Source organism: Heptranchias perlo, chromosome 1, assembly GCF_035084215.1.
Source record: "Heptranchias perlo isolate sHepPer1 chromosome 1, sHepPer1.hap1, whole genome shotgun sequence".
Taxonomy (NCBI): Eukaryota; Metazoa; Chordata; class Chondrichthyes; order Hexanchiformes; family Hexanchidae; genus Heptranchias; species Heptranchias perlo.
Window position 1 is genome coordinate 62,055,678 of NC_090325.1, and position 24,431 is coordinate 62,080,108.

At 45.8% G+C, this 24,431-nt stretch overlaps 1 protein-coding gene across 1 annotated transcript; it reads left to right on the plus strand.

Annotated features, from left to right (window-relative positions):
* Positions 1-544: 544 nt before the first annotated feature.
* LOC137331259 (histone H3-7-like) lies at positions 545-7,497 on the plus strand. Its single transcript, XM_067995302.1, is given in 3 exon segments — positions 545-653; positions 7,074-7,163; positions 7,166-7,497. Coding segments are annotated over 3 exon segments (531 nt in total).
* The last annotated feature ends 16,934 nt before the right edge of the window (positions 7,498-24,431 follow it).

Consider the following 24,431-nt stretch of genomic DNA (forward strand, 5'->3'; position numbering starts at 1 on the left):
GCCAAGTTCAAGGTGGACTCCTCCATGCCCCTCGACATTGTATGCAGGCTTTCTCGCGGGATTTCCAGTGCACCAAGCATTTGGCTGTGTACCTATCAGCCTTCTTCTGTAGCCTGGCCCATCAAAGTCATCATCTGACTCCTCAGCAGCAGAACCATTGTGCGACCTCGCTCTCCGGCAAGCTGGCACCTGTGGTATCTGTTCCCTCCACCCCAGCTCCTGCGCATTTGTGCCCGATGTCTCACCACATGTAGATCCCTCCTCCAACCTAGCCTTCAAAGGACACTCGGTGTCAGTATCTGAACTGGTGGATGCAAATGTCAGATCAAGTGACGTGTGGCTTCATTATCACTGTCTCCCTCCTCCTCCACCTCGGACGGTCAGCTCCAGTTCTTGGGTATCTGCAGTAACAAAGGAAGACGGGTTGAGTTGTGGAGCGGAGAGAGAAGCGAAGAAAGCATGCATGTTGTCACCATCTGCAGCACATGAGTCAGAAAAGATTGTGGGATGAAGGAGATGTTGGAAATGAGAAGGGGGATTAGGTATGCAGAGACCCGCACAGTCGGGACCTCCAGTGCCGCCAGTGGCCACGGCTGCAGCGATGGCCCTGCTAATGATCCGCAGCACAATCTCCTCCATGGGGTTGAGGACGTGTAGGTGCGCCTCTCCTCCCTCAGGTCTTTCCAGCTGCTGGTTGTTATGCGCCACCTTCTCCTGCACAACAGAGGGAAGTGTGACAGTGAGTATCCTGCAATATGTTTGGGTGATGTGCCTGCCATGGTCGAATAGCTGCCAGCGTGTATGACCTGTAAGTGGTGGGTGTGAGGATTGCAGGTGTGGTACTATGTGAGGGTGAGATGCTGCATACGAAGTGCAGGGTCGCGTACGGATGTGCGATGTCTGATCTCCATTCAGACTTCATGCAGACCCGTATCTTATATTTTGCACGTAAGAGGTTCAGGGTGCCTTTAAGAGGTACAGGCTGCCTTTAAGAGGTGCAAGGCACTCTCGCGATATTGGGCCCCCCTGCTGGTGAGAAGTCATTCAACAGCGCAGCTAGGCTTGGCTGCATGCAGGAATCAGGTAAATGACCAGGCCACACGAATCTCACGTGCTGCATGCATTGGAAGGACCAGGCGTGGGTTAATCGCGCACCGCGACCCCCGCGCCCAGATTCAGGGGTTATCGAATTTAACCCCCAATATCTATAGACAAGGAAATAGTACTGAAAATGTCAGTGGAGTTCAAAGTGGAAAAGGCACCAGGACCTTATGGCATGCAGCCCAGAGTGATGAAGAAGACTGGAAGTTTGCCAAAGTAACACTTCTGTTCAAAAGGGAAGAAAGAGATAAACCGAGTAACTATGGACCAGTCAGCATTGCATCTGTAGTTGGAAGCTCTGACAGATCATTAAACAGGATAAAATTGCTACTCATTTAGAAAGACATGGGTTAATTAAGGACAGTCAGCACACGTTTGTAACAGGCAAGTCATGTCTGAAAAGTTTAATATAATTCTTTGAGGCAATAATGGAAATGCTGTGGATGTTTGTTTATGGATTTTCAAAAGCTGTTTGATAAAGTGCCACATTGGAAACTAGTTGATAAAATTCAGGCACACGATATTAAAAGGAACATGGCGGCTTGGAAAGGAAGTTTGATAAAGAATGGAAAACAGAGAGTAGTGGTTAATAGATGTTTTTCAACTGGAGAGATGTGGTGCCCCCAAAGTCAGTGTTGGAACCATTTCTCATCTTGATATATATAAATGATTTAGATTTGGGTATAGAGGGCACGGTATCAAAATTTGTGGATGACGCATAAATAGGGAGCATGGTTAACTATGAAAAGGGCAGCAAACGACTTCAGGAAGACAAAGATAGGTTAGTAAATTGGGTAGATAAATGTCAGATGATAGTTGATGCAGAGAAATGTGAGGTGATACATTTGGGAGAAAGAATAAGGAGAAGAGATATACATCAAATGGCAACATTTTAAATGGAGTAGAGGAGCAAAGAAACATAGGGGTTCAGATACACAAATGTTTAGAAGTAGGATAAATCTGATTTTTAAAAAAATGATAAACCTATATGAAAATCATATGGATGCTATATTTCATGAATGGGGCATCAAGTTCAAAAGGAAAGAGGTGATGATAAACCTATATAAATCATTGGTTAGCCTGTAGTTCAAATATTGTGTCCAGTTTTGGGCAGTACTTTAGGAAGGATGTCAGACCATGGAGAGAATGTAGAAGAGGTTCAATAAGATGAAACCAAGGTAAGAGGGTTTATTTATCATAGTATCATAGTAGGTACAGCACAGGAGGAGGCCATTTGGCCCATCGTGCTGTACTGGCTCTTTGAAAGAGCTGTCCAATTAGTCCCATTCCCCTGCTCTTTCCCCGTAGCCATGTAAATTTTTTCCCTTCAAGTATTTATCCAATTCCCTTTTGAAAGTTACTATTGAATCTGCTTCCACCACCCTTTCAGGCGGTGCATTCCAAACCATTACAACTCACTGCGTAAAAAAATGTTCCCTCATGTCACCTCTGAATCTTTTGCCTCTATTAAATCTTTCTCCTCAGGTTACCAACCCTTCTGCCACTGGAAGCAGTTTCTCCTTATTTACTCTATCAAAACTGTTCATAATTTTGATCACCTCCATCAAATCTCCCCTTAATCTTTTCCGTTCTAAGGAGAACAACCCCAACTTCTCCAGTCTCTCCATATATTTTCGGACTCTAAGGGAATCAAAGGATATGGGGATTGGGCGGGAAAGTGGAGTTGAGGTCAAAGATCAGCCATGATCTTATTGAATGGAGAAGCAGGCTTGAGGGGCTGTATGGCCTACTCCTGCTCTTATTTCTTATGCTCTTATGTTCTTATAACTGAAGTCCCTCCATCCCTGGTATCATTTTAGTAAATCTCTTCTGCACCCTCTCTAAGGCCTCAACATCCTTCCATAAATGTGATGCCCAGATTTGAATGCAATACTCCAGCTGAGGCCTAATCAGTGTTTTATTAGGGTTTAGCATAACTTCCTCGCTTTTGTACTCTATGCCTCTATTAATAAAGCCCAGGATCCCATATGCTTTTTTAACATCCTTCTCAACTTGTCCAGCCATCTTCAAAGATTTGTGTATGTGCACTCCCAGGTCTCTCTGTTCCTGCCTTTCCTCATTCTTCCTACCAAACTGTATCACTTCACACTTCTCTGCATTAAATTTCATGAAGAGATACTAGAGCAACTGAGGCTTTTTTCATTAGAACAAAGAGACTCGATGGAGGTATTCAAAATTATGTTTTGATAAGGTAAATAGGGAAAAATATTTTCACTGGTTGATGAGATAATTTAAGATAATCACCAAATGAATGAAGGGAGAAGTTAGAAGCATTTTTTGTACCAAGAAGTTGCTAGGACATGGAATGCTTTACCAGAAACAGTGGTTGAAGCAGAATGCATAATAACTGTTGAAAAGGAAGGAGATAAATATGAAAGGATTAGATTCTGTCCATTTAGATGGGAGAACTAGGAGACATGCATATAAAATATATAAACAAAGAACAAAGCGTTAGGTTAAATGTTAAGAAATGTTTTGCTGGAACAGTTTATTGAAGTATGCAGTGATTGTGGATTCCCTGCAGTCCTTCAAAAGGGAGATGGACAATTACCTGAGAGAGGGGGATGTATCCGGCAAACCAGGAATTAAATTATTTTAATTAAAAGCTTTTGTATGGATATCCGTCCAATCCTGTTCTGTGCTGTCCTTGCCAGATGTCCACCTACACAGACTTTCCTAGGAGTCACTAGATAGTGATCAGAAGTGGAAACAGTTTCTATTGCAAACCTAGGAGTCATGATGTGGAGATGCCGGTGATGGACTGGGGTTGACAGTTGTAAACAATTTTACAACACCAAGTTATAGTCCAGCAATTTTATTTTAAATTCACAAGCTTTCGGAGGCTTCCTCCTTCCTTCACATCGTTCACCTGAGGAAGGAGGAAGCCTCCGAAAGCTTGTGAATTTAAAATAAAATTGCTGGACTATAACTTGGTGTTGTAAACCTAGGAGTGCTGAGGAATATATGGTTGAATTCCACATAGAGCAGCATTTACCAACTCAGTCACTGTGGGAGCCAAGAAGATCAAATTAGACAAGCTTCTTTAGCTCATATCTGTATGTCTGAAGAAATTCATTACGTGGTATCTGTGAAGCACTGCAGTGTATTCAGTTTGGTGTGTGAACAGGCTGGAGACTGTGAAGCATGTGAGATGTAATTTAACATAATTGGATGTAATTTGAGGAGCTCTCTGTAAAAACCTGCTCAGAACTCTGTTACCCTGCTGTTTCTGTACAAGGAAAATAAATGAATGATTAAAAGAAATAGCAATCATTACTAACAGTTGGTTTAGACAATAGCCAAGTGCTGATCAGAAGTGAAGTGATTAACAGCTAGTGAGTGCACAGATATTAACTGTGCACATAAGTCCTGCTCAACCTCAGAAAGTACAGCAATATCTCCAGGGTTTCCTGTACTTTACAGGAAAAAGAAACTTGTAAAAATTAGAACCAGAATGGAAAATGGAAGTACTGTGGAGTAAAAAAGATTTTTGGCTCCTTTTTTTGCTTGATTACAAAATGGCTGCTTTGTATTTCCATAGTCTAAAAACATATGTGTCATGAAATGTATTATCACTCATTGTGGCCTGAGAAAAGTGATAGGGATATATCTAACCTCTAAATTTGTATTTCAGTGCTATTTAACAAAGTATCCCAGAGCAATTTCCATACATCATAAAGTGGAACAGGAAAATAAATCTGAACACGATTAAGGAAGGTACAAAGTACAGCATATAAGAAATGTCTGAAAATGATATGAGCACTGCCTACACTATTAGTATGGCTTTTCAAAGTTTCATAAGCATTACTTTCATATATTTTCAGCAGTAAAAGTGATAAGGTTATCATACAAAATTGTACAGCACAGCTGCAGATCTTGCTCCCGAGAAAACACTTGTATACAAAAGATGCTTAGGGCCATAGAGTTTCCCAGAAACTCAGTGCTGGCTTGCCATATTAATCTCTGACTCAAATGGTTTTGTTTTCATTTATGAATCTATGGCAACGTTTTGCCTCTGTCAATCAATTATGATTCCAAAATACACGACTGGTCTCAGTATATTAAGATTTCAAGAACTGTCATTTGTCTCATTTAAATTCTGTAAAATTGCTCTTTTATTCTTTCCTTTCTTCCACTGATTTTCGAACAGCCCATTACAGATAGCTTCATTGTGTGGTTTTGCATTTGTTATTAGATAGAGTGAAAACGGTCACTCTGCTTTGTATATATATTTAATGAGTCACTTACAATTTTCATCCGTGTCCAATATTAAACATAATTCAGTTGCAGCTTTTTGTGATCATTCTTACCGCTCGAACCAAAAGGCTCGAACAATTGCTTTTACTCAGTTATCTGTGAATAACAGATTAAAATATGAAAAGAAGGACTGGCTGGTGCAGTGAATTAGACGCTGGCCTTTCACCTCTGGGTCCTAGGTTCAAATCAGTTCAGACTGATGAAATGAAAGTCTCTGTCTGCTTGTAAGTGTCGTATTTGAAATTAGTTTGGGTAATTTCAGTCCAGTTCACGGTGGGCATGAGCCCACAGCATGATGCTGCCTTTAATTCAACACTAATTAGTAATCTCTTTCAGAGACACTCAAGATGGCTGGTGTATGAAATGGAACAATGTCATTCAGTGATGCAGTTGATTGTCTGGGGTTAGGCTTCAGGCATGTTATTGGGCCAGAATAGAGAGAGCTTTGCAAACGTGGAAGTGCCTGATGCACAAATAGTCTTTGCTTTCTGTAACAATTGAGTTCAACTCCAGTGCAGTTGTGGAGATTGAAAATAGGAACTGATTTAATTTTTACTATGGATCTACAGATCTGGGATAATCTAAGATTATACCCAGTTTAAATAAGTACCCCAAAAACAACAACTTGCATTTATATGGTTGCCGGTAATTTCCACATGGGTTCTTCTGATTTCCTGCTGATACTTCGTTGGAAGGTCGACGGAAATCCTGGAGAAATGGTGCATTTCCGCCATGTCTTTGGGGTTTCTGCTGAAGTTATGGTGACAACCCCCCATGGAAATTCTACTCCAGTGTATTTAATGTTAAAAAAAATGTTCCAAGTTGCTTCACAGATTCCAAGCCAAAGAAGGAGAGATTAGGAGGATTAGTGGTCTTATCTTAGAGCTGCTTTACATAAAACCAACACTACCAACAATAGCAAATATAAAAATGGTTGTATCTCAAGTTAAAAAAAAGCTACCCTTACACTTCACTTACTTATAGGTATCCAAAAGAAGGTGTTTTTGATTTTTCTTTTACAGATAGTGCATAGAGGAATCTTTTCCCCCTGTCCCTCAACCCTAATCTTAGAATAGCACTTCCAACTGCAGCCAGTGTCACAATTCTATGTTACATAGCAGCCATCCTTATTTGATTATCTATTTAGTGCAACTTGTGCTAAACTGCAGGAAATTTTGCCTTGTGAACTCATGCCAGAAGTGAAAGGACAGAGTGCTAACCCATCAGTACATCACCACCACTGGACCAGGGGCAGCATCGGCAGGCATCTGCAGCTTTCATCACTGCTCAGCCTGGTTCAGTGAAACGTCTCCAACCAGATTTGATACCTTACATATCATTATAGAAAAAGATGCATTGTCTTCCAACTCACTTCAATTTTATTCCGAATCTTGAAGATTGATGAAAAATATGATTTTATGCTTACAGGAATTTAAAGAAGTTTGACAGCTGTTCTGGCTGGACCGTCTCTTGCTGGCTGGAAAATGTATTAATGTAGGCTGAATGCAGGGAATGCTAGAAGCACCTGGTTTGGTGGTGCCTTGCCAATTCTTAGTACTTCAGTTTCTCTACTGGTATAAATATGAAAGCTACAAATGACATATTTTAATTTGTTCTATTTAATGAAATTGTTTTCCATTTTTGGGGTGATGTTTTGGGGATTAACTGTCTCTGAATCCCAGCTTGTGTTATAGATCCGTTCGGGAAATGTTCCAGGACCAAGCAGTCAGTGTGCAAATCGACCAGAGGGAGAGCTCCTCGGAAACAGCTGGCTACCAAAGCGGCCAGAAGATCGCTCCAGCCATGGGTGGAGTGAAGAAGCCTCATCGCTTCAGATCCGGCACTGTGGCTCTGAGGGAAATGCGCCACTACCAGAGATCCACCGAGCTACTCATCCACAAACTGCCTTTCCAGCGCCTGGTGCGAGAGACCGTTTAGGAAATTAAGACAGACCTGCGCTTCCAGAGCTTGGCCGTCATGGCCCTGAAGGACGCCAACGAGGCTTACCTGATGGAGCTTTTTGAGGACACCAACCTGTGCGCCATCCACACCAAGCGAGTCACCTTCATGCCCAAAGACATCCAGCTGGCCTGCCGCATCCGCAGGGAGCGCACCTAGACCCGGCTTCAGAGGACATAGACAGGTTGGTGGAATGGGCGGACACATGGCAGATGAAATTTAATGCAGAGAAGTGCGAAGTGATATATTTTGTCAGGGAGAATGAGGAGAGGCAATATAAACTAAATGGTACAATTCTAAAGAAGGTGAAGGAACAGAGCGATCAGGTGGGGGGGGATATATGTGCACAAATCTTTGAAGGAGGCAGGACAGGTTGAGAAGGCGGTTAAAAAAGAAAATGGGATCCTGAGCTTTATAAATAGAGGCAGAGTACAAAAGCAAGGAAGTTATGTTGAACCTTAATAAAACACTGATTCAGCCGCAGCTGGAGTATTGGGCCCGATATTACCAGGGCGGCGGGTTTGCGGCGGGGGGGAGGGGGGGCGATTGGGCGCTTGGGTAACGCGCCCGGTGAAATCAGTCTGACCCGCGCGCAATCGCAGGCTAATTGGATCCACTTACCTCTTGTTCCGGGTTCCCCACTGCTGAGCTGCACGGCGGGCGGACTGCGCATGTGCAGTAAGGTCTGTCAGCTGGAGGAGCTCTATTTAAAGGGGCAGTCCTCCACTGACTGATGCTGCAAGAAATAGGAAAAATTACAGCATGGAGCAGCCCAGGGGGAAGGTTGCTCCCATGTTTAATGATGCCTCACTCCAGGTCTTATTGGATGGGATGAGGAGGAGGGGGAGAACAGAGATCTTCCCCCCGGTGGGCGGGAGGAAGCGGCCTGCCTCTGCCACCAAGAAGGCCTGGCTCAAGGTGGCAGAGGAGGTCACCTGTACCACCAACATATCGCCCACCTGCATACAGTGCAAGAGGCGCTGCAATGACCTAAGTAGGTCAGCCAAAGTGAGTACACTTACTCATTCCCCTACACTCCATCTGCCACATCACCGCCCCCACCCCACATCTCGTTCTGCACTGCCAACACTACTCTGTCACATCACCCCTCACACCCACTCAAACCTCATCCTCATCTTACCTGCACTTACTCACCTCGCCAGTACTCATCCCGCCACTACCACTCAACCCAATCCTCATACAATCTCATGGCTCTATCTCATACTCACCCTCTCATGCATCTCTTTCACAGTCAGCCTCACTCAACCTGCCACTACCTGTGCTGCAGCCACAGGGCATGCATCACATATGTGCAGTAGGCAGCGCAAGGCAAACGTGTCATGAGCATGAAGGGGATGCACAAGGGTGTTTGAGGGTTTGTCATGGTTTATCCTTATATTTAATGCCTGAGCAACTCACATTACATATTATATTGGCACCACTACTGCCACGTCTTTGCGAATCTTGTCTGGTTTGTGCAATAATGCCCTTTCCTGAGGATCACAATGAAGACCCACAACTGATGCCACCCATTGTGTCACTGCAGAGTGGGTGTAGGTGTATTTGCAGGGCTCTTTTGTGCAGACGACTGAGAGACGTCGGCGATGTCCCCGGTTGCACCCTGGAAGGATGCGGAGGAGAAGTTGTTGAGGGCAGTGGTGACGTTGACAGCGACAGGTAAGAAGATGGTGCTCGGGCCAGCCGGGAGCAGCTCGGCATGATGGAGGCTGCAGATGTCCGCGACTACATGTCGGGTGACTCTGAGCCTCCGTGTGCACTGCTGCTCAGAGAGGTCCAGGGAGCTGAGCCTCAGTCTGTGGACCCTATGGCGAGGGTAGTGCCCTCTGCGACGCATCTCTCTCTGCGGTTGCCCTCCCTCCTGCTGTGCAGGTGGATGTGTCACAGCACTGTGTTGTGGAGCTCCACGTGTCAGAGGTGGACGGCGTGGACGGCGAGGCTGGTGATGCTGTTTGCCCTCCGAGGAGGTCATGACTGCAGCTACGGTGGCCCCCATCCGGAAAATGTACATCTGAGGGGGTCCGCAAGGTAGGTACATGTGTCTGGACACCGGGGTAAGTTTGCAAGTTTGTGAATTTTCTTGTTAGGAGGAGGGTGGTGGAGGCCAAACTTTGTCCAAGGTGACAGAGTGGCCTCCTGCAATGAGTGAGGGTCTCCCCCCCCACCTATCAAATGGACCTTTGCAGCTGCCACAGGCTGATAGCTGCAACACGTCCATTTGAACTTGGAGTGTTTCCCCAAGTACGGGAAACAGTCCCAGTTGTTTGTAAAATCCCAACCCTCCTGAAATATCTCCTTAATCAGGTCTGTAAATGACCTGAAATACCAAAATAAATAGCTTAAGTGGCACCCCGCCGGCTTTAATTGCCTGCGGGAGTCCCACATGCGGGGGCTGCGCGCGCATGTCAGCACGTCTGTGGGAAACCCGGAAGTGGGCTGGTTGGAGCCGGGCTCCCGACCCGCCCCGGGATTCCCCGATTTTCGGAGCCCCCCCGCCAGGAACGCACCCGATCCCGGGTGCTAAAATCGACCCCAATTATGTCCAATTCTGGGCACCGCACTTTAGGAAGGATGTGAAGGCCTTAGAGAGGATGCAGAAAAGATTTAGTAGAATGGTTCCAGGGATGAGGAACTTTGGTTACATGGATAGACTGGAGAAGTTGGTGTTGTTGTCCTTAGAGCAGAGAAGGTTTAGAGGAGATTTGATAGAGGTGTTCAAAACCATGAAGGGTTTAGATAAAGTAAATAAAGAGAAACTGTCCCCATTGGTGGAAGAGTCGAGAACCAGAGGACACAGATTTAAGGTGACTGGCAAAAGAACCAAAGGCAACATGAGGAAAAACTTTTTTACGCAGCGAGTAATTATGATCTGGAATGCACTGCCTGAAAGGGTGGTGGAAGCAGATTCAATCGTGGCTTTCAAAAATGAATTGGATAAATACTTGAAGGGAGAAAATTTGCAGGGCTACGGGGAAAGAGCAGGGGAATGGGACTAACTGGATTGCTCCTACAAAGAGCCGGCATGGGCTCGATGGGCCGAATGACCTCCTTCTGAGCTGGAACCATTCTATGATTCTATGTTTAAGATGAGGAAATTCTTGCCATCATTTATGTTTTGGAAATGTTGGCAAATTTAAAGATGAGCTGTTCGCAAGCTTGTCTGAGTTTTGTGATTATTCTCTCTCTTGGACACTACATATAAATAACAGAAACGCAATCCTTTACTGAAAAGACAAGTTTTTGTAACCTTGTAGTGAGGATGCAATAACCTTGCAATGAACTCAACTTGAACAAACTTTCAGTGCTTTCTTCCAGCATTCTGCCACGCTTACAACTGAGTTAGGTGGAGAACTAAACTGAACTTGTCACAAATCAAAATAGCTTAAAATAATCGGGAAGTCAGGCGAGTGCAATTTGGCTTTGTTTCAGATTTTCAGGTCCACTCAAGCCAAACCAGCCCAACCCCAGTCCAAGAAATACAATCCTGATCTGAACTGTCTAATGTGATGAAACCAGAGTTCGTACATGTTCAAACCTAACTCAGGGCCAAATTTCTCAGCAGGTGTGAATCCCTATTTTTTTTGACAAATAATAAAATGCTGATCTTGAAGAAATGTGAACTGAAAGGCCTGCTTGCTTTGTTTTTGAAAAAAAAAGTCCTCACGTGTTTTGTTATAAAAGGGGACACCAAATCCTGCACAACCCTAGCTGAATACATGCCGCCTCTTACAGAGCAGAATATGAGGGACACAGCCTTGGTTTAGATAACTATATAACAATGTTGCCTACATAACAACAGTGATGACACTTAAAAAATAAATGTAAGGAATCTTACAACACCAGGTTATAGTGCAACAGTTGGACTATAACCTGGTGTTGTAAGATTCCTTACATTTGTACACCCCAGTCCATCACCGGCATCTCCACATCATGACTTAAAAAATAATTCAGTGGCTGTGAAGCACTTTGAAACGTCCTGAGGACGTGAGAGATGCTTTATTATTCCAGGTACTTTCTTCTTTCTTTATGTCCAGATTTGTTTTATGTATATATGGTTGTACACCACCTGCGTTTGTCAAGTACCCATTTGACATGTACTACATTGGTAAACCATAGATCTAAGTGCGTAGCTGCATATCATTGCTGATTTAGTTTGATTAAAAAAAATTATTGGTTTGCACCCTTGTATGTAAAACAAAACATTTGAACACAGCTAAGCAGATGGGTTCAATATTCAATTGGTTGACTGCACTGATCTGCCATTAGGCATAACCCTCTACAACATTTAGGCTTGTAGGTGGTCACAGCTCTTTAGTGTGGCCGGGCAGGATTGAGTGCTATTGTGTCTCATGTGCCACTCAAGCTGACATTGATACTGAACCTTGTGCACTTTGAAAATATGGCTTTGCACCAGGCTGCAATTGTACTATACCTGGTGGAAAGTCAAACCAGTAAGAGATGGCACCTTCCAGCTTTAGTGCAATCTGGAGTTATACTGCCATTTTTCCACTGATGCACAACTGAAACCACTTTGCATTCAGTTTGAGTCTGACAGTCTAACCATATCCTAAGTTTTACATTATTATCAACAGTAAAATATAAGCAACATTGGTAAGTGCATGATATTATTATCCGCAAAGGGTAATCCAAACCATATTTTAAATATGATGGCCAAAAATGTGCTGGAGCAGGGCATCAAAGCATATCCGGTTTTAGATCTCTTCCTGCACCCTTCAGCTCAAAAATCTTTTGCCCTGTAAGTTGCTGAAAGTGCGAGCTGAGTGAGGGCAACGGGGCATCTGGGACTTTGGTGAACAACGGGACCAACAGAGTATTTCCGAAACCAATGATCTTTAAGGATTGAGAAATAAACAGAGGAAGGACTGAGAAGGAGGGTGAATTAGAACGGGTGAATTCAATATCAAATCAGGTACAGAAAATGAAATAAGGAGAGGGAGAGAAAGATTGGATTAAAAGAGAGAGAGAAAAAGGAGACAGAAAGGAAAAGTAAGAAAAAAAAATTAAAATTTGATATTTATAAAATCTCCAACATGAATTCACAACCTGAAGGAATGAGACTCCACACTTTTAATTGTTCACATTGTTAAAAGAGTACTTACGCTATTAATTACTAGACTTAACTTTCCATGGCAAGTTTAATGGACAATTAATGTGCAAATGCAGCAACTTCATGAAACTCATGGGGAAGTTAAATGCGAGATGCCATTTTTGCAAAGTTAACAGCGGAGCGGCGCAAATCATCCAGCAACTTGTGACAATTCCCAATTCACAGTGTATCTCTTCCTCGCCACAAGTTGCTGGCTGATTTGCTCATTAATAATGACATTATAGCTTAAAAAATGTGGATAGTTGTTTGAAAAACAGGACTACTAAAGGTTATGGAGAGTAAGCAGGAGAGTAAGATTGCTCTAGGTGGCTAGGTGGTTCATGTGAAGAAAAACACTAATGCAGAGTTGATGGACCAAATGGAACAATTCTGAGTTGTAACATCCTCTGTTTCTATGAACATAGAGAGGGTTTGAGCATTCAGGAAGGGTAGACCAGATAGGAAAGGAGATAGAATAGCTCTATGTAGAATCATAGAATGATACAGCACAGAAGGAGGCCATTTGGCCATGGTGCCTGTACCGACTCTTTGAAAGAGCTATCCAATTAGTCCCACTCCCCTGTTCTTTCCCCATAGCCCTGCAAATTTTTCCACATCAAGTATTTATTCAATTCCCTTTTGAAAGTTATTATTGAACAGACAAAGAGGGTCGATGAGAGTAACACATTTGATGTAGTGCACATGGATTTTAGCAAGGCTTTTGACAAGATCCCACATGGCAGACTGGTCAAAAAAGTAAAAGCCCATGGGATCCAAGGGAAAGTGATTAGTTGGATCCAAAGTTGGCTCAGTGGCAGTAAGCAAAGGGTAATGGTCGACGGGTGTTTTTGTGACTGCAAGGCTGTTTCCAGTGGGGTTTCACAGGGCTCAGTACTAGGTCCCTTGCTTTTTGTGGTGTATATTAATTATATTAATGATTTGGACTTGAATGTGGGGAGCTTGATCAAGAAGTTTGCAGATGATACAAAAATTGGCCGTGTGGTTGATAGTGAGGAGGAAAGCTGCAGACTGCAGGAAGATATCAATGGACTGGTCAGGTGGGCAGAAAAGTGGCAAATGGAACTCAATCCAGAGAAATATGAAGTAATGCATTTGGGGAGGACATCCAAGGCAAGGGAGTACACAATAAATGGGAGGATACTGAGAGGCATAAAGGAACAAAGGGACCTTGGAGTGCATGTCCACAGATCTCTGAAGAGAGCAGGGCAGGTAGATAAGATGGTTAAAAAGGCATATGGAATACTTTCCTTCATTAGCCGAGGCATAGAATATAAAAGCGGGGAGGTTATGCTAGAACTGTATAAAACAATAGTTAGGCCACAGCTTGACTACTGCATACAGTCCTGGTCACCACATTACAGGAAAGATGTGATTGCACTAGAGAGGGTACAGAGGAAATTTATGAGGATGTTGCCAGGGCTGGAGAATTTTAGCTATGAGAAAAGATCGGATAGGCTGGGGTTGTTTTCTTTGGAATAAAGGAGGCTGAGGAGAGATTTAATTGAGGTATATAAAATTATGACAGGACTAGATAGAGTGGATAGGGAGAACCTACTTTCCTTAGCAGAGAGGCCAGTGACCAGGGGGCATGGATTTAAAGTAATTGGGAGCAGGATTAGAGGGGAGCTGTGGAGAATTTTTTTCACCCAGAGGGAGGTAGGGGTCTGGAACTCACTGCTTGAAAGAGTGTTAGAGGTAGAAACCCTCAACTCATTTAAAAAGTACTTGGATGTGCACTTGAAGTGTCGTAACCTACAGGGCTACGGACCAAGTGCTGGAAAGTGGGATTAAGCTGGATAGCTCTTTTTCAGCCCGGCACGGACACGATGGGCCGAATGGCCTCCTTCTATGCCATAACCTTCTAATCTGCTTCCTCCACCCTTTCAGGCAGTGCATTCCAGATCATAACAACTCGCTGCATAAGAAGTGTTTTTCTCAATTCGCCTCTGGATCTTTTGCCAATTACCATAAATCTGTGTCCTCTGGTTACCGACCCTTCTGCCACTGGAAACAGTTTCTCCTTATTTACTCTATCAAAAACCTTCATGGTTTTGAACACCTCTATCAAATCTCCCCTTAACCTTCTCTGCTCCAAGAAGAACAACCCCAAATTCTTTAGTCTCTCCGCATATCTGAAGTCTTTCATCCCTGGTACCATTTTAATAAATCTCCTCTGCACCCTCTTAAACATAGAAACATAGAAAATAGGAGCAAGAGTAGGCCAATAGGTCCTTCGGGCCTGCTCCGCCGTTCAAAATGATCATGGCTGATTGTCTAACTCAGTACCCTGTTCTCGCTTTTTCCCCATATCCCTTGGTCCCTTTAGCATTAAGAAATATATCTATCTCCATCTTGAATACATCTAATGACTTGGCCTCCACTGCCTTCTGTGGTAGAGAATTCCACAGGTTCACCACCTTCTGAGTGAAGAAATTTCTCCTCATCTCGGTTCTAAATGGCATACCCCGTATCCTGAGACTGTGACCCCTGGTTCTGGACTCCCCAGCGGGAACATCCTCCTTGCATCTAGTCTGTCTAGTCCTGTTATAATTTTACATGTTTCGATGAGATCACCTCTCATTCTTCTAAACTCTAGTGAATATAGGCCTAGTTGACCCAATCTCTCCTCATATATCGGTCCTGCCATCCCAGGAATCAGTCTGGTAAACCTTTGTTGCACTTCCTCCATGGCAAGGACATCCTTCCTCAGATAAGGAGACCAAAACTGCACACAATACTCCAGATGTGGTCTCACCAATGCCCTGTATAACTGCAGTAAGACATCCCTGCTCCTGTAATCAAATCCTCTTGCAATGAAGGCCAACATCCCATTCACCTTCCTAACTGCTTGCTGCACCTGAATGCTCGCTTTCAACGACCGGTGTACAAGGACACCCAGGTCTCGTTGAACCTCCCCTTTTCCCAATCTATCACCATTCAGATAATAATCTGTCTTACTGTTTTTACAACCAAAGTGGATAACCTCACATTTACCCACGTTATACTGCATCTGCCATGTTCTTGCCCACTCACCCAACTTGTCTAAATCACATTGGAGCCTCTTTGCATCCTCCTCACAGCTCACATTCCACCCCAGCTTTGTTTCATCTGCAAACTTGGAAATGTTACATTTAGTTCCCTCATCCAAATCATTGATATATATTGTGAACAGCTGGGGCCCAAGCACTGATCCCTGCGGTACCTCACTAGTCACTGCCTGCCACCCGGAAAAAGACCTGTTTATTCCTACTCTCTGTTTCCTGTCTGTCTACCAATTCTCAATCCATGCCAGTATATTCCCCCCAATCCCATATGCTTTAATTTTGCACACTAACCTCTTGTGTGGGACCTTATCAAAAGCCTTCTGAAAATCCAAGTACACCACATCCACTGGTTCTCCCCTATCTATTCTACTAGTTGCATTCTCAAAAAACTCCAGTAGATTTGTTAAGCATGATTTCCCTTTCATAAACCCATGCTGACTTTGTCCAATCCCATTAATGCCTTCCAAGTGTTCTGTTATCACATCTTTTATAATAGACTCCAGCATTTTCCCCACTACTGATGTTAGACTAACTGGTCTGTAATTCCCTGTTTTTTCTCTCCCTCCTTTTTTAAATATTGGGGTGACATTTGCCACCCTCTAATCTGTAGGAACTGTTCCAGAGTCTAAAGAATTTTGGAAGATGATCACCAATGCATCCACTATTTCCAGGGCCACTTCCTTTAGTACTCTGGGATGTAGATTATCAGGCCTTGGGGATTTGTCAGCCTTTAGCCCCATTCATTTCCCTAGCTCTATTTATTTTACTAATACTGGTTTCCTTCAGTTCCTCCCTCTCACTAGACCCTTGGTTCCCTAACATTTCTGGGAGGTTATTTGTGTCCTCCTTTGTGAAGGCAGAACCAAAGTATGTGTTTAATTGTTCAGCCATTTCTTTGTTCCCTATTATAATTTCCCCCATTTTTGACTGTAAGGGACCTACATTTGTCTTCACTAATCTTTTTTTCTTGACATATTTATAGAACCTTTTACAGTCAGTTTTTATGTTCCCTACTAGTTTACTCTCATACTCTATTTTTCCCCTCTTAATCAATCTCTTTGTCCTCCTTTGTTGAATTCTGAACTGCTCCCAATCCTCAGGCTTGTCGCTTTTTCTGGCAATTTTATATGTCTCCTCTTTGGATCTAATACTATCCCTAATTTCTTTTGTAAGCCACGGTTGAGCCACCTTTCCTGTTTTATTTTTGTGCCAGACAGGAATGAATAATTGTTGTAATTCCTGCACACGTTCTTTAAATATTAGCCATTGCCTATCCACCATCATCCCTTTTAGTAAAGTTCCCCAATCTATCATAGCCAACTCGCACCTCATACTTTCGTAATTTCCTTTATTTAGATTCAGGGCTCTAGATTCAGATTCAACTGCTTCACTCTCCATCTTATTGAAGAATTCTATCATGTTAGGATTGCTCTTCCCTAAGGGACCCCGCACAACAAGATAGTTAATTAATCCTTTCTCGTTGCCCAATACCCAGTCTAGGATCGCCTGTTCTCTAGTTGGTTCCTCAATGTATTGGTCTAGAAAACCATCACGTACACACTCCAGGAATTCCTCCCCCACAGTATTATTGCTAATTTGGTTTGACCAATCTATATGTATATTAAAGTCACCCATGATTATGGTGTACCCTTCTTGCATGCGATTCTAATTTCCTGTTTAATGTCCCCCCCCACATCTCCACTACTGTTTGGGGGCCTATAGACAACCCCCACCAACGTTTTCTACCCCTTGGTGTTTCTTAGCTCCACCCATACAGATTCCACGTCGTGATTTTCCGAGCCAATATCCTTCCTCACTATTGCATTGAATTCCTCCTTTACTAACAATGCTACCCCACTTCCTTTCCCTTTTTGCCTGTCCTTCCTAAATATTGAATACCACTGGATGTTCAGTTCCCATCCTTGGTCACCCTGCAGCCATGTCTCCATAATCACAACTATATCATAACCTTTAATATCTATCTGCGCTGCTTATTGCGAATGCTCCGTGCATTAAGACACATTGCATTTAGACTTGTCTTTTTAAGATTGCTAGTCATCTTAGTTTTATTTTGCACTATGGCCCTATTTGTTTTTCGCCTTTGTTTTCTCTGCCTTCCACTATTGCTTCTTCCCTTTCTGTCTTTTGTTTCTATCCTTGTTTTCCCCTCCTCTGTCTCCCTGCTCAGGTTCCCATCCCCCTGCCATTCTAGTTTAAACCTTCCCCAACAGCACTAGCAAAACCCCCCATGATGACATCGGTCCCGGTCCTGCTCGGGTGTAACCCGTCCCACTTGTACAGGTCCCACCATCCCCAGAACCGGTCCCAATGTCCCAGGAATCTAAATCAGTCCCTCCTACACCATCCATGCAGCCACGCATTCATCCATTCTACTCTCCTATTCCTATACTCACTAGCACGTGGCACTGGTAGTAATCCTGAGATCACTACCTTTCAGGTCCTGCTTTTTAATTTATCTCCTAACTCCTTAAATTCACCTTGCAGGACCTCATTCCTCTTTTTACCTTTGTCGTTGGTACCGATATGGACCACGACTACTGGCTGTTCACCCTCCCCCTCTTGAAGGCCTTGACATCCTTCCTAAAGTGTGGTGCCCAGAATTGGACACAATATTCCAGCTGGGGTCTATCCAGTGTTTTATAAAGGTTTAGTATAACTTCCTTCCTCTTGTACTCTATGCCTCTAAAGCCAAGGATCCTGTATGCCTTTTTAACAGCCTTCTCAACTTGTCCTACCACCTTCAAAGATTTGTGTACATAAACCCCAGGTTCCTGTTCCTGTATCCCCTTTAAAATTGTACCATTTAGTTTATATTACCTCTTATTCTTCCGACCAAAATGAATCACTTCATACTTCTCTGCACTAAATTTCATCTTCCATGTGTCTGCCCATTTCATCAGTCTGTCTATGTCCTCCTGAAGTTTGTTACTATCCTCCTCACTCTTTACTACATTTCCAAGTTTCGTGTCATCTGCGAACTTTGAAATTATGTCCTGTATACCCAAGTCCAGACCTTAATATATATCAAAAAGAGCAGTGGTCTGAACACCGACCCCTGAGAGACATCACTGCACACTTCCTTCCAGTATAAAATAGTTCCTCTATTGTTTGGTTAATTCTAACCAAATAGATTCTGTCTTTGAACCCTCAAGTACATCATCCCTGTCTAGTGCTGTAACAATATATTTGATCAATATCTACACTCACACCCATCCCCCCCCCTCACTGGCTCCTATTTTTCCTTCCCTATCTTTCCTGAATATATTGTAGCCAGGAATGTTAAGTGCCCATTCCTCCCCTTGTTTAAGCCAGGTCTCCGTTATTGCCACTATATCATTATCCCACATGGCTACTTGTGCCTTCAGCTTACCTTGTTTACCACGCTCTGTACATTTATGCACATGCACTCTAAACCTGTCTTAGTCTGATTCATATTTCCTCCCTGTCTGATCCTCCTAATTCTGAACTATTCTTTATTCTAATGTCTCTCCCAGTCCTCTGTGCAGCTTGAATCTCCTCTCTAATGTTTCATCCTGGTGCCCCTTCCTCTGCCAAATTAGTTGAAACCTACCCCCAGAGGTACCTGCAAGGTAAAGGATGTAAACTCAATTACACAGGTTAAGCTTTCCAATGAGATAGCAGAGATGATTCCAAAGGTTAGCACCCAATTGAAACAAAAAGGATTGGTTATTCTATGAAGAGATAAGAATGATTATGTGCTCATATAAAATCATTTTAATGGGGATTCTAAGTAACCTAATATAAACTCAGAATGCCTGAGCAGTCTCAGTTCTGAGTTAGTAAATAGAATGACTTCTTTCTGACCCAGTGCATTAGTAATGCCATAAGAGGTAACTCAGATAAAATGATCCAGCTAGCATACTGAGAATGGAAGTAGTATCGCCCTGGGGGACGTCAGTTATACCATTATCAAATTTACATGATTTGGGATAAACCAATACTACAAATGAATACTTATACAACTTTAAAGAGGACAATGTCAAGACAACAAGGGAAGAACTTAAACAAATGAACTTGGCATGATACTGAAGAAAGGCTCAGCTGAGGAAAAATGGAAAACCTTTAAGGGCATACTACATACTATACAGGATAAGTATATAGTAAGGATAGTAAGCATATATCAATGAAATGTGACCCTAAATTAAAGTAATGCATTCCCGTTTATGTCAATTGTCTGTAGGCAGCCCACCCCAAGACAACAACAGCAGCTACTTGCATTTATATAGTGCCTTTCACATAGAAAAACATCCCAATGTGCTTCACAGAGCCATAAGGAAAATGGACGCCAACCCATGAGAGATTAGAAAAGGTCACCCAAACCATGGTCGAGGAGGTGGGTTTTAAGGAGTGTCTTAAAGCAGAGGTAGGCCATGGGCTCGATTTTGGGATCGTGTTTCCGGCGGGTTCCCAGCGGGGTGGCCCCGAAAATCCCGATATCCGGTCACGTGACCGGATCGCGACGAAATCCCGGCCACTTCCGGGTACCGCGCTGACGTGCGGGGCTGCGCGCGCAAGCCCCGCTGGTGGGAATCCCGCACGCAATTAAAGCCAGCGGGGTTCCACTTGAGAGTACTTACCTTGCTCGTTGTGGTCAGTTAATGAGCTGAAGCAGCTGTCAAAAGAGGAAGTGTGGGATTTTCGGTTCAAGGCAGTGAGTTTCCCACACTGGGGGAAACAGTCCCTCCTCAACCAGGCGTGTTGCAGCCAGCAGCCTGTGGCAGGTGCCAAGGTGCGCTCCACGGGGGAGAGCCCTCACCCACGGAGGAGGCCACCGCGTCACATAAGGCAACCCCTGCCCTCCACCACCCCCCGCCAAGCCAGAGGACAGACCGACACGAAACCGCAGCCCCAGTCCGAGGAACCACCCACCTACCCTGCACAACCCCTCAGACCAACACCTGCCAGATGGGTGGTGTGTGGACACCCTCGGAGGACGAAGAGCATGACCAGCCCCAGCAGCCTCGCAGTCCACGCCGTCCGCCGCAGAGACGTGCATCCCCCCAACACGGTGTTGTTGCACGCCCATCTGCACAACAGGAGGGAGGGCTACCGCAGAGAGAGACGCATCGCAGAGGGCACTACCCTCGCCACAGGGTCCACAGACCGAGGCGCAGCTCCCCGGACCTCTCCGAGCAGCAGTGCACAGGGAGGCGCAGATTCGCTCGACATGTAGTCGTGGAGATCTGCAGCCTCTTTCATGTCGAGCTGCTCCTGGCTGGCCCCAGCACCAACTGCTTACCTGTCGCTGTCAAAGTCACCCTCCACACCTTCTCCTCCGCATCCTTCCAGGGTGCAGCCGGCTACACCGCCGATGTCTCTCAGTCGTCTGTGCGGACGAGCCCTGCAAATACACCTGCACCTACTCTGCAGTAACACGATGGGTGGCATCAGTGGTGGGTCCTCATAGTGATACCCAGGAGCGGCCATTATTGGACACAACGGACAGGATTCGCGGAGACATGGCAGTGGTGGTGTCAATATAATGTGTGCTGTTTGTTGCTCTGAAATTCAATATGGGTAACACCCATGACAAACCCTCAGACACCCTTGTGCACCCCCTTCATGCTGATGACACGTTTGCCTTACGCTGCCTACTGCACATATGTGATGCATGCCCTGTGGCTGCAGCACAGGTGGTGGCAGGTTGAGTGAGGCTGGCCGTGAGGGTGAGTATGGGATGGAGCAATGAGATTGTATGAGGATTGGGTCGCGTGTTAGTGGCAGGATGAGTACTGGCGAGGTGAGTAGGTGGAGGTAAGATGAGGATGGGGTTTGAGTGGGTATGAAGGGTGATGTGACAGAATAGTGTTGGCGGTGCCGAAGGAGATGTGGGGTGGGGGCAGTGTTGTGGCAGACGAAGTGTAGGGGAAAGACTTCATGTTCTCACTGCGGCTGACCTACTGCGGTCATTGCAGCGCCTCCTGCACTGTATGCAGGTGGGCCATATGTTGGTGGCGCAGGTGACCCCCTCTGCCACCTCGAGACAGGCCTTCTTGGTGGCAGAGGCAGGCCGCTTCCTCCCGCCCGCCGGGGGGAAGATCTGTGTCCTCCCCCTCCTCCTCACCCCATCTGATGATACCTGGGGTGAGGCATCATTAAACTGGGAGCAGCCTTCCCCCTGGGCTGCTCCATGCTGCAATTTGTTCCATTGGTTGCAGCATCTGTTCGTGGAGGACTGCCCCTTTAACTAGAGAGCCTCCAGCTGACAGATCATACTGCGCATGCGCAGCCCGCCCGACGCGCAGGCCAGCGCCGTGGACCCCGGAGGAGCAGGTAATTGATTCCTATTAGTGGGTTGCCTGCTACGATCGCGTGGGCAACCCACTAATTTCGCCGAGCGTGTTGACCACGCTCCCGGAGGACCACCCGCTGGGAACCTGCAGGCCTGCTAAATTCGAGCCCCATGAGTCAGAGGGATTTCAGTGGCAAATGGGCTGAGGTAGGGGACTGGAAGCAGACAGTGTTATAGAGGTGAATGTAGGAGGTCTTTGTGATGAAGAAGATATGGGCCGTCATTTTAGCACCCGCTATCGGGTGCGTTCCTGGCGGGGGGCTCCGAAAATCGGAGAATTCCGGAGCTGGACCGGAACCCGCCCCAAACCCGCGCACTTCCGGGTTCCCCGCTGACGGGCCGGCGTGCGCGCGCAGCCCCGGCTGGTGGGAATCCCGCAGGCAATTAAAGCCAGCGGGATGCCACTTGAGAGTATTTACCTTGTTATTTCAGGTCATTAACAGACCTGATTAAGGGATTATGTGAGGAGGGGTGGGATTTTAGAGCAAACTGGGACTGTTTCCCACACTGGGGGAAACACTCCCAGGTCAAATGGACGTGTTGCAGCTGTCAGCTGCAAAGGTCCATTTGACAGGTGGGGGGGGGGGGGGAGACCCTCACCCATTGCAAGAGGCCACTCTGTCACTTGGGACAAAGTTTGGCCTCCACCACCCTCCTCCTGACAGTCAAAGTCACCAACCTGCACACTTACCCCGGGGTCCGGAGACATGTACCTACCTTGCGGACCCCCTCAGATGTACATCGTGCGGATGGGGGCCGCCGTAGCTGCAGTCATGACCTCCTCGGAGGGCGAACAGAATCACCAGCCTCACCAGCCTCGCCATCCACCTCTGACACGTGGAGCTCCACAACAGAGTGCTGTGACACATCCACCTGTACAGCAGGAGGGAGGGCAACCGCAGAGAGAGATGTGTCGCAGAGGGCACTACCCTCGCCACAGGGTCCACAGACCGAGGCTCAGCCTCCTGGACCTCTCTGAGCAGCAGTGCACACGGAGGCTCAGAGTCACTCGACAAGTAGTCGTGGACATCTGCAGCCTCCTTCATGCCGAGCTGCTCCTGGCTGGCCCGAGCACCATCTTCTTACCTGTCGCTGTCAAAGTCACCTCTGCCCTCAACAACTTCTCCTCCGCATCCTTCCAGAGTGCAACCAGGGACATCGCCGATGTCTCTCAGTCGTCTGCACAAAAGAGCCCTCCAAATACACCTACACCCACTCTGCAGTGACACAATGGGTGGCATCAGTTGTGGGTCCTCATAGTGATCCTCAGGAGGGGGCATTATTGCACAAACCAGACAGGATTCGCGAAGACATGGCAGTAGTGGTGCCAATATAATATGTAATGTGAGTTGGTCAGAAATTCAATATAAGTAACACCCGTGACAAACCCTCAAACACCCTTGTGCATCCCCTTCATGCTCACGACACGTTTGCCTTATGCTGCCTACTGCACATATGTGATGCATGCCCTGTGGCTGCAGCACGGGTAGTGGCAGGTTGAGTGAGGCTGGCCGTGAAAGAGATGCATGAGAGGGTGAGTATGAGATAGAGCCATGAGATTGTATGAGGATTGGGTTGAGTGGTAGTGGCGGGATGAGTACTGGCGAGGTGAGTAAGTGCAGGTACGATGAGGATGAGGTTCGAGTGGGTATGAGGGGTGATGTGACAGAGTAGTGTTGGCAGTGCTGAAGGAGATGTGGGTTGGGGGCAGTGATGTGGCAGACGGAGTGTAGGGGAAAGACTATGTGTACGCACTTTGGCTGACCTACTGAGGTCGTTGGAGCGCCTCCTGCACTGTATGCAGGTGGGCGATATGTTGATTGCGCTGGTGACCTCCTCTGCCACCTCGAGCCAGGCCTTCCTGGTGGCAGAGGCAGGCCGCTTCCTCCCGCACGCTGGGAGGAAGATCTCTGTCCTCCCCCTCCTCCTCACCCCATGTATTGATACCTGGAGTGAGGCATCATTAAACTGGGAGCAGCCTTCCTCCTGGGCTGCTCCATGCTGTAATTTTTTCTATTTGTTGCAGCATCTGTCAGTGGAGGACTGCCCCTTTAAATCGAGCGCCTCCAGCTGACAGATCTTACTGCGCATGCGCAGCCTGCCCGACGCGCAGATCAGCAGTGGGGAACCCGGAGGAGAAGCTAAGTGGATCCAATTAGTGGATTGTCTGCGACGATCGCGCGGGAAGCTGACTAATTTCACCGGGCGCGTTACCCACGCGCCCGATAGCCCCCTCGCCGAGAACCCGCAGCCCTGCTAACGTCGGGCCCATGGGGTCAGAAACTCAGCTTGGGATTAAACAGGATGTTGAGGTTAAGAACAGCCTGATTCAGTCTGAGATAGTGGCCAAGAAGAGGGATGAAGTCAGTGGTAAGAGAGTGGAGAGTGTGGTGGGTCTTGAAGACAATGACTTCAGTCTGCCCAATGTTTAGATGGAGGAAATTAAGACTCATGCAAGAATGGATGCCAGACAAGCAGTCTGACATTAGAGAGACAGTGGAGGAGTTGAGGGAGGGAGACCTGGGTGTCAGCAAGGTACATGTGGAAGCTGACCCCGTGCCTGTGAATG